This window comes from Beta vulgaris, chromosome 5 (genome assembly GCF_026745355.1).
Source record: "Beta vulgaris subsp. vulgaris cultivar EL10 chromosome 5, EL10.2, whole genome shotgun sequence".
NCBI lineage: Eukaryota > Viridiplantae > Streptophyta > Magnoliopsida > Caryophyllales > Amaranthaceae > Beta > Beta vulgaris.
The window spans coordinates 59,143,225-59,157,679 of NC_079206.1; the positions used below are offsets into that span (position 1 = coordinate 59,143,225).

Sequence of the window (14,455 nt, forward strand, 5' to 3'; positions counted from 1 at the left end):
ACATAGCGGAAACATGTTAAAAGAAGTATGGAAATTGAGTCATGTGCACTCTTTTGATCATAACTTATTATCTAGCGATTGGAATTCAGTTATTCCAGTGGGGTTGGAAACTAGACTTGAAGAGCTTTCCAACGGTATATTACACGCCCCGATACGACTTCTAGTTTGGGAGATATGGTCTTTGCAAGTTGACGCTGTTTTGCAGCCCGAAAACCCGCGGCCGCGGATTATTCCGGGTTTCCTAGTCGAATAAGGCTTTATCTTTTGACGAATTAGACTCTATTTTTCTAGTTGTTTTAGGAAATAGAAAGGTATAAAGACTCAAGGGAATATTATTATTTCCTATCTTATTTTCTATTTTGTTTTTTCCATATTAATTCATTAAAGATTTAAACTCTTTTTTCTCTCAATTATTGAAGAACCCTAGTTTTGCTTTTTCCCAATTACATTGAATTTTCAATAGAAGCTTTGATTTTTGCAAGATTGGTTCTACAATTGGTATTATTTCTTTTCTCTTCTTATTCCTATTCAATCCTTTATTATTAATTCATGTTTGCTTATTTAATTATGAATATTTTTCCCCAATTATGATTGAATAGTCTATTTCTAGGGTTTAAGGGGATCCAGGATCAATTAGGAAGGGATGGTTATTAAAGTATTGATTTTTATGATGCATGTTGATTCCTATTGAATGTTTTTATGTCTTTCAATCCAATTTGGCCAGATTTGATTATTATAGTGTTGCAATATTAGGTTATCCGCCGAGAGGTATAAACTTGATATTAAGGCTAGTTTCAATAGGTAGAGTTGGTGTTTAATAAATTGCGAGAGCCTGTTAATATCGTTCTATGCTTGATTTAGACTTGAGAGAGCGAATCAATCTGTTTAACTGCATTATTAATTGTTGATTTTATTTTCATCCCGAAATATTGATCATTGGTGAACCTATGCCCTAGACTTTTATTATTGATAATTCTTGATATAGTTATAGTCTAGTTTAGTATAATTACTCACAAACACTCGTTCCTATACTCTAGATTTGACTGACAATTAGGAAAAGAACACTGTTTCTCTGTGGATTCGACCCTACTTCCCTGACTACTATTTGTTAGAGGACTTTAGGATTACTTTTGATAATGTGATACGACTTTAGCCTGTCAGCGAGCCGCCCTGACGTCGATGCCTCGCCTTCTTCTCCCGGCATAGTTACCCTAACTACACCATCAGACAAATATTTGTCTAAGTAACTCCTCGAAGAGGGATAGGCAGGGACACCTCCCAGGGTAGGGGACGGCACCCTCGGCCTCCTCCTCCTCGGCTTGCGAAGGAGTACTCGGGAGGGAAAGCGCCTCAGGCACAGCCGAGGACTGGACAACTTATTAAAGTTGATACCAATACCATGCCCATACCCCTCACCTCCTCGGCTAAATTATAAAGAGGTGAGGAGAGTATCACTGACTCGGACGAGCTCCCCATTATTTATCAACAGAAGGGGTCGGCCGATTTTATTAAAAGAAAGAGAAGAAAAACTTAGCGAAAAACAAAACAAAAGCGTACCTGGTCGGACGAAGAAGATGGAACCCGGACTTAGAGAGAGAAAGAGCTCTAAAAGTAGAGAGAGAAAGAGCAGAAAACTCAAATTTAGAGAGAGAGAGAGAATTGTAAAAGTGACAAAATCTCTCCCCTCTCTCCCTACTTATAGGCAAAAGTCCTCGGTTTCCGTGTCCCGCGTCGAAATATGGACGGGACCTGCATTTTCGCCACTTAATGGGCCTCTCAGATGGCCCAAAACTATTCAAAAGGTACAGCTCCAAAGAATGTCAATCGTCACAAAGGTCATAAATGGCCAGAAGTTGAATCGCCACCATGTTTTCAAGCACCCCAATAATCCACGTTGCCACGTGGCTTTTGGGTTTCAAGAAACTATTAAGTCCACCAGCTCAAGATTATTGGTTCATCAGCTCAAGGTTACCAGCTCGGTCACTTCAACCAGTGGTCCAGCATCTTAGGCACCGGCTCGGACAAGCATGGGCTCATTGCCCTCATCCGAGCCGCGTCCAACCAACTCGCCCAAGGAGGCTCTCCTCTTTGGTTGAGTAAGTCTCCTAAGTCCAGATTGACTTAGCGAGAGCAGGCACCGGCTCGGACAAGCATGGGGCTCATTGGCCCCTCATCCGAGCCGCGTCCAACCAACTCGGCCCAAGGAGGCTCTCCTCTTTGGTTGAGTAAGTCTCCTAAGTCCCAGATTGACTTAGCGAGAGCAAGCACCGGCTCGGACAAGCATGGGGCTCATTGGCCCCTCATCCGAGCCGCGTCAACCAACTCGGCCCAAGAGGCTCTCCTCTTTGGTTTAGTAGATCTCCTAAGTCCCAGAGTGACTTAGAGAGAGCAGGCACCGACTCGGACAAGCATGGGGCTCATTGGCCCCTCATCCGAGCTGTGTCACTCCTCGTTGGTTTAGTAGATCTCCTAAGTCCCAGAGTGATTTAGCGAGAGCAAGACACCGGCTCGGACAAGCCTGGGGCTCATTGGCCCCTCATCCGAGCCATGTATGAGCAATGCCCTTCCTTTCCTCTAAGGGCCGGGCGGCCATAGCTTCTCCTCTCCTCTATGAGACCGGGTCGGCACATAGTCCCTCTCCATAACCTGTACGTAGCTTCCCCTCTCCTCTATGAGACCGGGTCGGCACGCACGCCTCCCCTCTCCTCGAAGAGACCGGGTCGGTCGGCACGTGCCACCCCTCCCCTTGAAGAGACCGGGTCGGCACAGGCCACCCCTCTCCTTGAAGAGACCGGGTCGGCACATGCCTCCCCTCTCCTCAAGGAGACTGGGTCGGCACATGCCACCCCTCTCCTTGAAGAGACCGGGTCGGCACATGCCTCCCCTCTCCTCAAGGAGACTGGGTTGGCACAGGCCTCCCTTCTCCTCCAAGAGACCAGGTCAGTCTGGGTTCAGGGCTATCTAGGTTCCGCCACGAACGGGAGACGCTTCAGCAAGGCCACAATGTTTCCCATTCCTGGCGTGGGGCTAATTGTTTGGGCTTATTTCCTGGGCTAAGCCAGCCAGAGACAATTCAACCCAACAAAGCCTTAAGCCTCCAGAGGGCCCACCTGTGATAGTGCCCCCCAGCTGTCAGTGCCTTCCAGCTGGCCTACAGTTGGGATATCCCAAGCACTATAAATACTCAACCCCTTCATCAATGAGAAGGTATTGAATTCTTACCTAACAAACCAGAGCATCTCTCTCTAGACTTTATCTCTCTAGCTTGATCACTGACTTGAGCGTAGGAGAGGCGATCCCGGAACAACCCCCGGGGCAGTCTAACCCTTACTTTTGCAGGATTCCGGCGTACGGACTTTAGACTCAGGACATTTAGATCTGACCCGGTATTCCCTAAGCAAAGGAATTAGCATCCTTAATTTCTAGACAGAAACAGTTTCCTCGCCGAGCCTGGAAGCACCACCAACCAGGTCCATGATCCCCGGCAGGCATCTCGAACAACTTGTACAAATGGCGCCAGAGGGTGAGGGTCGGCTTAACGCCGATAATATCACATATTACCTGGACCGCCAAAATTCTGCCCCAAGAGTTTGGAGATAGCTGACCCAAGCATAGATTGTAGGCGTTCAATATGTCCTTCTCGAACTGGGTCAGCGGGAACCTCAAGCCCATCTCCATGGCTTTATAATAGAAGGCAGTGCATCCAGGTGGTGGGCTCAGAATGGTGTGGCTGGCATCGGGTCGGACCAACAAATATGGGTCCTTTATTTGGAATTTGGCCGCTTGGCCTCGTGCATCCTCCAGCAGGGCTTTTATTAAAGATGGGAGAGGACAAACTGTTTCTGTCTAGAAATTAAGGATGCTAATTCCTTTGCTTAGGGAATACCGGGTCAGATCTGAATGTCCTGAGTCCAAAGTTCGTACGCCGGAATCCTGCAAAAGTAAGGGTTAGACTGCCCCGGGGGTTGTTCCGGGATCGCCTCTCCGACGCTCAAGTCAGTGATCAAGCTAGAGAGATAAAGTCTAGAGAGAGATGCTCTGGTTTGTTAGGTAAGAATTCAATACCTTCTCATTGATGAGGGGGTTAAGTATTTATAGTGCTTGGGATATCCCAACTGTAGGCCAGCTGGAAGGCACTGACAGCTGGGGGGCACTATCACAGGTGGGCCCTCTGGAGGCTTAAGGCTTTGTTGGGTTGAATTGTCTCTGGCTGGCTTAGCCCAGGAAATAAGCCCAAACAGCGTGGTTTAGATCATTTGTTATGGAAATTCTAATCCTTTTGACACCCATGATCTACGTTAAACATGTGTTATGGAAATTTTACTGCTTCCTTAATTATAGCAACCACTTATGCAGTAAACCAAAAATCTGATGTAGTTAAAAAGTACTTTAATTAATAAAACCAAAATTAAATCCTTTAATCAAAATAATATCTTTTAAAATATTTTATCTAAAAACCGAAAAAAGATTTTATTTTCAATAAAGATAAAATCTTTCCTTTAAAAATATTTTCCTTAAAATCAGATTTTTAACAAACGCAAAACAGTTTGCTAAATTTTAGCCTTTAACAATTCAACTGACACATTATAACTGTTGCACCATATAATACTTGTCTAGTTTCTTTAATTTCGTTAGTTCCTTAACAGTGCCAATTCATCAGTTCCTTACAAAGGAACTGATAAACAATATCTTATAATTTTAGTCAGTTCATCGTTTTAGACACATGTTTCTCCGGTTCTACAGGAAGCTTTTGAAAACACAGCGTATACAGTTCCACTAACATAGTTTCATAGGAACAATTTCTTTATTCACAGGAACAACTCCATAGTTCCAATTCATTATCTTATGAAGATCTTTGTTTCTTACATAAGAAACCTAATTACACCCTTGGATTCCAACACAGGAACCTCACTTATTATCTTTATAAAGCATCATTGTTAATTCATGAACCTTGCACACATGAAACTTGTAAACCTTGTTAGTTATTACTTTAGTTTGTACTCATCAAAACCATATTGGCTCAACAACATTTCCCGCACAAACTCTCTCTCTCTCAAAAAACCCCGAACCCTTTATCCTTCGTTCTCACTCTATGTCCTTTGTCCTAGCTAATCACCTAGCTCGCCTTATCCCTTTTAATTTGGTGTCGAACAACGCTAGGAATGCCATTGTCCAACTAAGGTGTCCAACTACGTGCTTATGGACATTTTGTCCATTGATTAATTTATTTCTACTGTTTTCCTATAAGAAAAAAGTATTCTCTTTACATTTTTGTTTGTTACATTGTTTTGACATACTTTTCAAGATATTTTTAACCTTTAACTAGTTATTAGTCCCGGGCTATGCCGCAGGTAAGAAAAAAAAATCATTTAATAATATAAAACTTTATAATAATAACACTAAATACAACTTACCCGAGTGGTTAGAACTTTAATATATGTACTTGAGGTCTTGGGATCAAACCTTATACTATGCAATTTCTTATTTTTTTAATTATACATGGATTACATGAACTAAAACTCTCTAGGGAGAGCGCCACGTGGCAGAGTTTCTTGTTTTCACACGCCTTTTAATATATTTGTATAGATATATCTTACTACTCCTAAGCAAAAATAATAAAAATTTGATATTATGATTCTCCATCAAGACAGATATAATAAGACCAAACATGACTATATTTTTACTTATAAGAAAATCAAAATAATCGATCAAATTTGGTAGTTTGATTTTCCAAAATGAAAACATAGCAAATAAAAAAGGGAAATTCTCAATGCTAACCCTAAACTATGCCTTTTTCTCTTTGGTAGCCAGACTTAATTTTGATTGTCAAAGGTAACTCTACGTTTAAGGTTATACTAGAGCTGGCAAAATATTACTCAACCCGAACTCAACCCATTTATTTTTCAGCCCGTTTATTTAAATGGATCGAATTGACCCAACCCGTTTAATTAAATGGTTGGATCAGGTTGAAAATTTCGACCTGATTTCAATCCGTTCAACCCATTTATGGAAACAACCTAAAAAATCATAACTCATTTCACAGTTAAAAAGTATTGGACTAGCCCATATAGAAAGTTAAAAAGTAAAAAAACCCTAACTGGTCACAGTTGATGTTGAACAATTGATTATGGAGTTGTAGTTATGTTGATTTTGAACACCAGTTGGGCTGGGTTGATTTTGAATAATATCTAGCATATGGTTATGTAATGACTTAATGCTAGTTTGCTATCTATTATTGCTTTGTAACATAATTTTTTTGTTTTACTTTTTTGAGTCCTCTTTGGGGCTCGTTTGTAATTATTCGTGGAGAAGTATTTGGGGTTTGAAGGTTTTAGTGAAGGAAGAGCTCTTTATCGAGTAGGGAATGGTGCTAATTTTAATATTTGGGAAGACCCACAGGTTTTGGATGGAGATAGTCATTTCATAACAAGTGTTGTAGTTGATGGGCTAAACTATGTTTTGTGACTTTGATTGATTTTGGGTCGATTGAGTGGAATGCTGAAATTGTTAGTGAGATTTTCAATGAGAGATAGGTTCAAGCTATCATGGCATTGCCTCAGATTGATCGCAACGCTAATGATCTTGATGCATGGGCTTTCACCAAGGATGGCTCCTACTATGTGAAGATAACATATATGGTGGGTAAGTCGAGAATACTTGATTTATTTCATCGTGCTTGGGTTAATATGGAGCTTGCAATTCTCACCAAAGGTAAGACATTTTTTTTGGAAAGTTTGTTTGGCTTCGCTGCCGGTTAGAGCTAGAGATGGCAGTGGGTAATGGACCCTACCCGGATCCGTGGATCCAGATCCATTTTTGACGAATCTGGATCCTCAAATTTCGGACCCTATGGATCCGGGTAGGATCTGGATCCTCCTTGAAAAATATGAATCTGGGCTGGGTCCTAAATAATTACCCAGATCCAGATCCGTTTACCCATTTTTATAATATTATTATAATTTAATATTATATTTTGATAAAATTAGTTATTACATGTAAAACGGATTTTCGCTTGAATTTTGGATTTGTTCCAATTAATGTGCGATTTTTGTGCGAATTCACTGGATAGTTAAGTTCGAAAATTAGGTTGATAACTAATCTACATTTTGATAATTGAATAGTTGTAAGTAGTTACAATGGTTATTTTTCAAAAATAAAATGTATTTTTTGGTTTATATTAGATGACTTTATTGTTTAAAATCTTTAATTATTGTGAAAATTAGGATAGTTTGAAGACAATAAGCAAGGATCCGTTTTGGATCCATTTAGGACCCGGATCCGATCCGTAGGATCCATACGGATCTGGATCTGGATCCTCATTCTTATTACCCAGCGGATCCGGGTAGGATATGGATCTTTGCCTAAAAACGGATCTGGATCCTAGAGGACCTTGTCCAGATCCTACCCATTGTCATCTCTAGTTAGAGCTATGCTCAAACATTGACATATCTTAGTCAATGATGTTTGCCCGTTGTGCAACGAGGGTCCTAAAACCATTAGCCATGTGTAGCTGACCTGCTCGAAGGTAAAGGAAGTGTAGGAGATGACGGGTTTGGGGAGTCACCTGTCGCGTGAAGATGGTGAGGGTTTGCTGGGTTTTTGGGATGACTGGCAGGCAGTAGAGGATGAGTGATTGTGGCCATGAGCTACCTAGCGTACTATGTATGTCAACATAGGAATAAGGTGGTCTTCAAGTCCTGGTGCCACCCAAATGATCAAGTAGCAGACTTGGCTTTTACTGCAGCTAGGGAATATGGTGAGTACTCAAATAAAATCTATGGAGGTACAGCTCCCAGACCACCTATGCTCACGAAGAAGTGAAAGCCACCTCCTGTTGGGTGTGTGAAGGTGAATGTAGATGCCAGAGGCGGAGCTAGAGTGGGTCACGTGGGGTCACATGACGCCACAAATTTTTTAAAAAAAATTAAAGATTTTTCGTAAAAAAAAAAGAAAAAATAAATAAAGAAAGGGAGCACAACAGAGTACAAACGCACGCTATTTAATGTCAGTTTGTCTACTTTTTGGCCCACTTGCATACTTTATAATTATTAGTTATAGTGGTACCAACTCCCAATTTTGTTAGACTTTTTATTAAATCAAAAATTAAAAACCATTTAATTTGGAAAATTATCAGTTTCTCACTCCTTCTTTTACCAACACACCTATCTCAATTAAAGCTCACGCTTAAAAAAATATTAACACACTGCTTACTGCCCACACGACTGACGACCAACCCTCGCCGTCGCAACGCGCCACACGCCCGCACCGACACCGCTCCTCGCCTAGTCCTCCGACCCGCCCGCAGCCCTGCAGCCTGCGACCATCGGGTATTATAATAATTATTGTATTAACATTTACAGAAATTTAATTTTAATTCTTTTACATTATTTATTTCCGAATTCCTAAATTGTATATTTAAAATCTTATTTGGTTGATATTAATTGTAATATTTACATACATGTGTTAATTTTCGAATTTGTGAAGTGTGATAAGTGATTGATGCACTTTGTTAGTTTGTTGTTTATTTTTTTTGTGAATGTTGAATTTGTGAAATGTGAATTTGTATAAATTAGGTAATGTTAATTAATTTATAATTTTCTATGATGATTTAGTTTCTTTATGATGGTAATTTATTGATTGATTTTCATATAGTTTAATACTTAATAGTTAGTTCATATGTGTTAATTTATATTCAATAATGAATATAGGGAACGATGAGTGATACACCTAGATCAAAAAAATCAAAGGCAATGGGAAAACAACCCAATATTCGATAATTTATATTCAAGAAAATGAAATTTCAAGATAATTCATGTTCTTCAACGCTACCGGTAGATATTGGTACTCCATCATCTAATGCTAGTGGTACTCCATTTTTTTGTGACCCCTCAATTTTGAAATCCTGGCTCCCCTGCTGGTAGACGCATCGATTATTGAACATGGTTGGGTGGGTTTGGGGAGTTGTGGCCAATGATGAAAAGGGAGAGGTGGTGTTGCCGCAACGAGATAGGTGAAAGCATGGTGGCATGTAGAAGTTGTGGAAGGGAGTTCTCTTTGTCTAGCAATCAAGTTGGCTCGGTGTCATGAGTTACATAATGTTATCTTTAAAAGTGATTGTCTTACTATTTCGAGGTGCTTTGTATTTTTCTGATTTAGAGGTTGTGTTAGAGGATGCTCTCTTTTTGAGTAAAGACTTCGCCTCTATTAATTGGTCGCGTGTGTTAAGAGATGGGAACTTTGTTGCTCATCACTTAGTTCGACTTATCCCGTTTGGTGTTGAAGCGGAGGAAATAAGTAGGTGTTAAATTGATTTATTTATCGTTAGGTGGGTGGATAATATAGAGTATACACACGTTGGTTGCATCGTCGTTTTGTGTTGTTTTAAACCTGAATTTTCTGGTCTTTAAAGTTCAAATAATGGGTCTTGGATTTGAAATCTAGATCTATTATGTTTACTTTATTTTCATTTTTATCACAAAAAATAAAGTTAGATAAAATCTAATAAGAACTAATAAATTCAAATAAGTTGAATATTAGTCTGAACTCATTTGAACTTATTAGTTTTATCTAAAGTACTTATATAAACTTAATTTATTGTACTTAAAATTAGGAAAAGGACAAACATAACATTTCAAATTAGCATACAATGAAAGGATACAAGTTGGATGAATTTGAATATTATGATTAAAGTCTATTAAATAAATAATTAAATAATATTTGAATATTTTGCTACAGGGAATTACTAGAATCACTCAACATAATCTTTAAAAATAGTGCTCCTTCTATTTTTTTATTTGCCACATCATTTTGGCACGATTTTCAAAACAAGTTTTAACTTTTAATATATCTTATTCTCCGTAAGTAAAAAATAATAATAAAAGTTTAATATTATAAATATACACATCAAGACAAATATAATAAGACTAAACATAACTATAGTTTTACTTATAAGAAAAACAAACAATCCATCAAATTTGATAATTTGATTTCCCAGAATAAAAATATAGCAAATATAAAAAGACAGAGGGAGTACTCCGCTAGTTTAGATTTTCGCATAAATAGAAACAAAAAAAAAGCATTACATAGAGTAATGTCAATATTCTATTTGCCAATCCGTTAAATACTAATGTATATACACATTGATGTCACAAAGCAATGCTGCCGCATGCAGGTTCAACATTCTGGATCCACCTTTGGACATAAGAAGTTAAGCACAGCAAGATGCAAAAGTAGAGTGAATTATATGTACAAAGCAAAGACGATCATCAAAACGTTAGATCTCTAAAGTCGTCCCACAAGCCTGAATTAAGTCTTTCCTCGGACGAGACCATGAACCAATCATTTGGGGGACTCACGCAGCGCATACGTAAGGCTGACAAAAATAGCGTAAAATATATGATGATGAAATAATTTTTATGGAAACCTTCCATGGGTTGACGAAAAATATATACATATATACACAGAAAAATAAAAGAGCAGAGAAAGTACCAGTCTTGAAACTTTGGAAGTCTTCCTGCATTTCTTTCACCTTAAAATTGAATGAAAAATTAGAAACTGACTCGTAGCCTCGTAGGAAGTTAAATAGCATGCTTAGCAAAGGAGAATGAAAAGAAAAACAAACGCGCACACACATAAGAAATCCAGTTTAACAGGATTCACCTCCTCCTCAGAAAAGTCAAAATTTTTGCCAAAAACGACAGCAAAGGCAAGATGTTCTGCTTGAACGAGCTGTTGTTCTGCAGGCCAAGAAAGGGAAAGAACATGTATAACTATATTTATTTTTTAATGCGAAGAGCATATGTAACATACTGACAGGATTGTGCTTCCAAACTTTTACAACCAAAAATACATTTAGAGATAGTACAAGATCAGAAACATGTTTGCCCACTTAAAAACCAGAAAATGTCCACCAAGTCCCATCACAAAAAATTCAAAATTATGTGGCAAGAGGAAAAATTAACACATCAGAAACCATACCAGCATTTGCCAACGTTAACGCAGTCCCATATATGTGATAAGGGGGATGACCTTCAGCAGCCATCCTTGAGGCTAACTCATCCTTAAACGCAGTACGGAGCCCTGCAGCATCACCCAAGAGAAAATTTGCATTACATATTCTCAAGAGTAAGGGAATTAACCATGAACAAAATAATACAGATCATCTAGGCAAAGTCAGTATCAAAGAACAAGTACCACATCCTCCCTGATCAAAAGCCCACAAGAAATGGTCCCTCGTGATAAAACGACTCCCTTCAGCCTTACGACGAAGTTCAGCAACAGTAATCAAGTCACATATATCCACAGATGAAGAAGCCTCTTCAGCCCTACGACGATATTCAGCAACTTTGCTCGAGTCATAGTCACCGTTAGATGAAGGTCCCTCGAGAAACTCAATCTTGAACAACAGATCAAAAGGCATGACTGACTTTTCCGCCTGACTTTGGACCTGTAAAACAACACAATAATAGTTGAGAAATTTTCTCACTAAAAAAAGGGGGCAATTATTGAATGGCTCTAATAAGTAATAACAGCCACCCTCAATCATTGATTAACCAGCAGCACACAGCCTCAAAATATTAGGATGCCAAACAGGACTAAAACTAGAAAGGTTAAGCAAACACACCATAGTTTTTTTACATATAAGAATTGACAGGAGGTTGAATTCTATATCCCTATACAACTCTTCATAGGCAGAACAGTCTGTGAATATCCCCATTAAATCCTCTATTGAACTAGCATCTAAGCCGTATGAGGCTATATCAATTGTCTCCACAGCTTTGGTGAGCAGAAGATCTAGCCATTCCTGACTTTCGCCCCTAACCATCTCTATCAGCAAACAAGTATATTGATCAACCTGCTCCAAAAAAAAAAAAAAAAAAAAAGACCACGTTGTTAACAACTTTAACTTCATTTCATGATCAACTACATTAAACTTAAAAACCCTTCCGACAAAATGAATAGAAGAAATGATGAGACGATTAACGCATCCAAATGGATGCCCTTTCTGCTGCAGATTAACGGGAAAAAATGATGTATGGATTTCATCATCTTAAGTACTAATTGAGGAATACTGAAAGATAGGATCATTTGTGTTTTCACGCACATTATTGAGAGAAATTTTATAAGGATGTATAATAATTTATAGTTACAAGAAGAAAACTAGTATTTGACTTGTAATACTCCCTCCATTTCAAAATATAACATACTTTGAGTTGACTTCTCTTGACAAAAACGAGGCAAACATTTTGAAATGGAAGGCGTAGGTCATTAGTTATATTCTTATTCTTCAAGCAAGCTTCAGCCGAAAATCAACCCCCATATATTATGGTAATATTCAAAATAAATTTTACCGTCAATCTCGGAAAAAGCTTCGCCTTTCTGATTGCTTCCTGAATGTCATCATCAATAGCACTCTATAATAACAAACAAGGTAAACAAATTAATGTTGAAAATGACAGGACACCGCGTAGTCAGCTAAACAGCAAAGAAAATATTGCTACCTTCACAAATTCCTTGTCATAAAAATCCTGTGCTTAACAATAACGAAAGAAGTCAGTAAATAACCATAAATAGGCTATAGTTCCTATGCCAAACAGGTAGACACTTAAATCTTCAAAACCTCTTACAATGCATTTAATCTACGATCTACCATCAAGTTATAGCCCAATAAAGCATTTAACCAAAATATACATACTCTTTTTGTCCCTTGTTCTTCGCTACATTTTAACCAAAACATTCACAATTCCTTTGTCCCTTTTTATTTGACATATATTTTAACCAAAAAGTTGAAATAAAATGGATAGGAAAGTACATGAACTTCAGATAATTTGTTGTAATTTGATGCAAGTAAATCACCAAACTTTGAATACAATACTAGACCTTTTGAGTTGCTAGATATTCTACAAACTAACCAAACCGAACACACAATTTTCATCACATATGTTACGCTTTCTACCCTTAGCTATTATAGTGATAAGACCTAATAATTTATCTCTCTTCTACCCTATTATGCAGTAACATAAACATTAATTCGTTTTCTTCTAAAGTAATTTGAAATGATGGAATCGTCCCAAATTCTAAAGTAATTCAAGAAATTGTCATTGGAGAGTCCCAGGAAGCCAATCTCTTCTCATTAATTCGTTTTCTTCTTCTAAAAAACATAAACATTATAAATTAATACTAATCTTTTCTTTTTATTGAAAAAAAGAATCTTATGAAAAATTGATTCCCAACCACAACCTACATACATTACCACTGGACAATATACATCTTCTAGATCAAAATATAAACATGAGAAGAGACTCAATTTCCTTTTCTTAATTTGATATTATTACACATGTTATACTTGACTCAATCAATGATATTCCAGTTAGCACACAAACTTAAACTAGCTGTACAAGTTTAATTCAAACCATATTGAAATAAAAATTAAAATTAAAGAGATGGGAGCTAAATTGAGGAATAAACTGATAATATAGAAAAAGTGAAAGTTTTTACCACAATTTTTGGGCTTCTTTGTCAAAGATTCATTGTCAGAATTTTCGCTTTCCAACTCCGACTCCGACTCCGACTCCGACATCTGGTTCATGGTTCACCACCAAAATATTAATTTTAATTTTAATTTTGAGCTAAAGCATAATAATAGTACTAAAACATATACTGAATTCCTACGTCAAGAAAAATGAAGTCCAAATAAATATATAAATAGAATAAAGTAAAAGTAATTTTACCAGAAATTTGAGCTTCTTAGCCGAAGGTTCATTGTCGGAACTTCCGCTTCCCGACCCCGACATGGACATCCTGGTATGGTTGATGGTTCAGCCCCCAAATCGCAATGTTGCAATCGCAATCTTTATAACAATAATAAATTAAATGAATTCTGAATAATTTCTAGGTCAAAATTGATTACTAAAGCAATCATCGACAAGAACAACAAACAATAAAGCAATGACAATCAAACCATCAATTCCCAATTCAATCTCGCCGCCTTTATATAACAGCTGTCATATTTATCTCAATTCTCAGGTGAATACAATCAAAAGAAGATACAGAATCATACCATCTAATCGCTAACAAAAGGTTATATTTTGAATTCCTTGCATATTTCTTCGTTGGGATTTTCTGGGTTTATTTCCAACAATCAAATTGCATCAGCATATAACATGAAAATCATATAACACGTGAAATTCGAAAAAATACCTTATAGAGGTCGATTGCCAGAGTTATAAGTTTCAATGTAGATCTTCAATGGAACTTTGGTAGTGCGAAAATCAAAGTCGATTGTGCGAGAACTGGAGATTAATTATTAAGTTTAATTTTCAGAAAATGAAACCCTAAACCTAACCATTGCGATAAAAATGAAGCTCTACTATAGGCTAACAATAGTGGAGATCGAAGATTTGACATTGCTGAGCAGGAGCGTGGCGCCGTGGCGATGATCTACTATAATCGAAAG

The 14,455-nt window shown here is 37.8% G+C and overlaps 1 protein-coding gene across 4 annotated transcripts; it reads right to left on the bottom strand.

Moving 5' to 3' along the window:
* Positions 1-10,030: 10,030 nt before the first annotated feature.
* On the bottom strand, positions 10,031-14,455 carry LOC125497411 (uncharacterized). Of its 4 annotated transcripts, none has more exons than XM_048644207.1 (12): positions 14,200-14,451; positions 14,060-14,121; positions 13,731-13,800; positions 13,498-13,579; positions 12,501-12,532; positions 12,351-12,413; positions 11,624-11,854; positions 11,194-11,446; positions 10,978-11,079; positions 10,660-10,736; positions 10,489-10,528; positions 10,031-10,372 (listed from the first exon to the last, which is right to left on the bottom strand). In XM_048644207.1, exons 3-12 carry the CDS (start codon positions 13,797-13,799, stop codon positions 10,266-10,268), a joined length of 1,056 nt encoding a protein of 351 aa, XP_048500164.1. In that variant the 5' UTR covers position 13,800; positions 14,060-14,121; positions 14,200-14,451; the 3' UTR covers positions 10,031-10,265. The 4 variants fall into 4 exon arrangements, with proteins under 4 accessions (XP_048500164.1, XP_048500162.1, XP_048500163.1 ...); XM_048644205.1 differs by having other exon boundaries at positions 13,731-13,850; XM_048644206.1 differs by lacking the exon at positions 14,060-14,121 and having other exon boundaries at positions 13,731-13,850.

What these genes read in the sequence shown, in the direction of transcription:
- LOC125497411 (XM_048644206.1), bottom strand. Translation starts at nt 13,799, where the DNA reads ATGTCCATGTCGGGGTCGGGAAGCGGAAGTTCCGACAATGAACCTTCG. An exon ending in AAAGAAGCCCAAAAATTGTG is followed by an intron (nt 12,533 to 13,497) that starts GTAAAAACTTTC and finishes GTTATTGTTAAG; the next exon opens with CACAGGATTTTTATGACAAG. An exon ending in ATGACAAGGAATTTGTGAAG is followed by an intron (nt 12,414 to 12,500) that starts GTAGCAATATTT and finishes TTGTTATTATAG; the next exon opens with AGTGCTATTGATGATGACAT.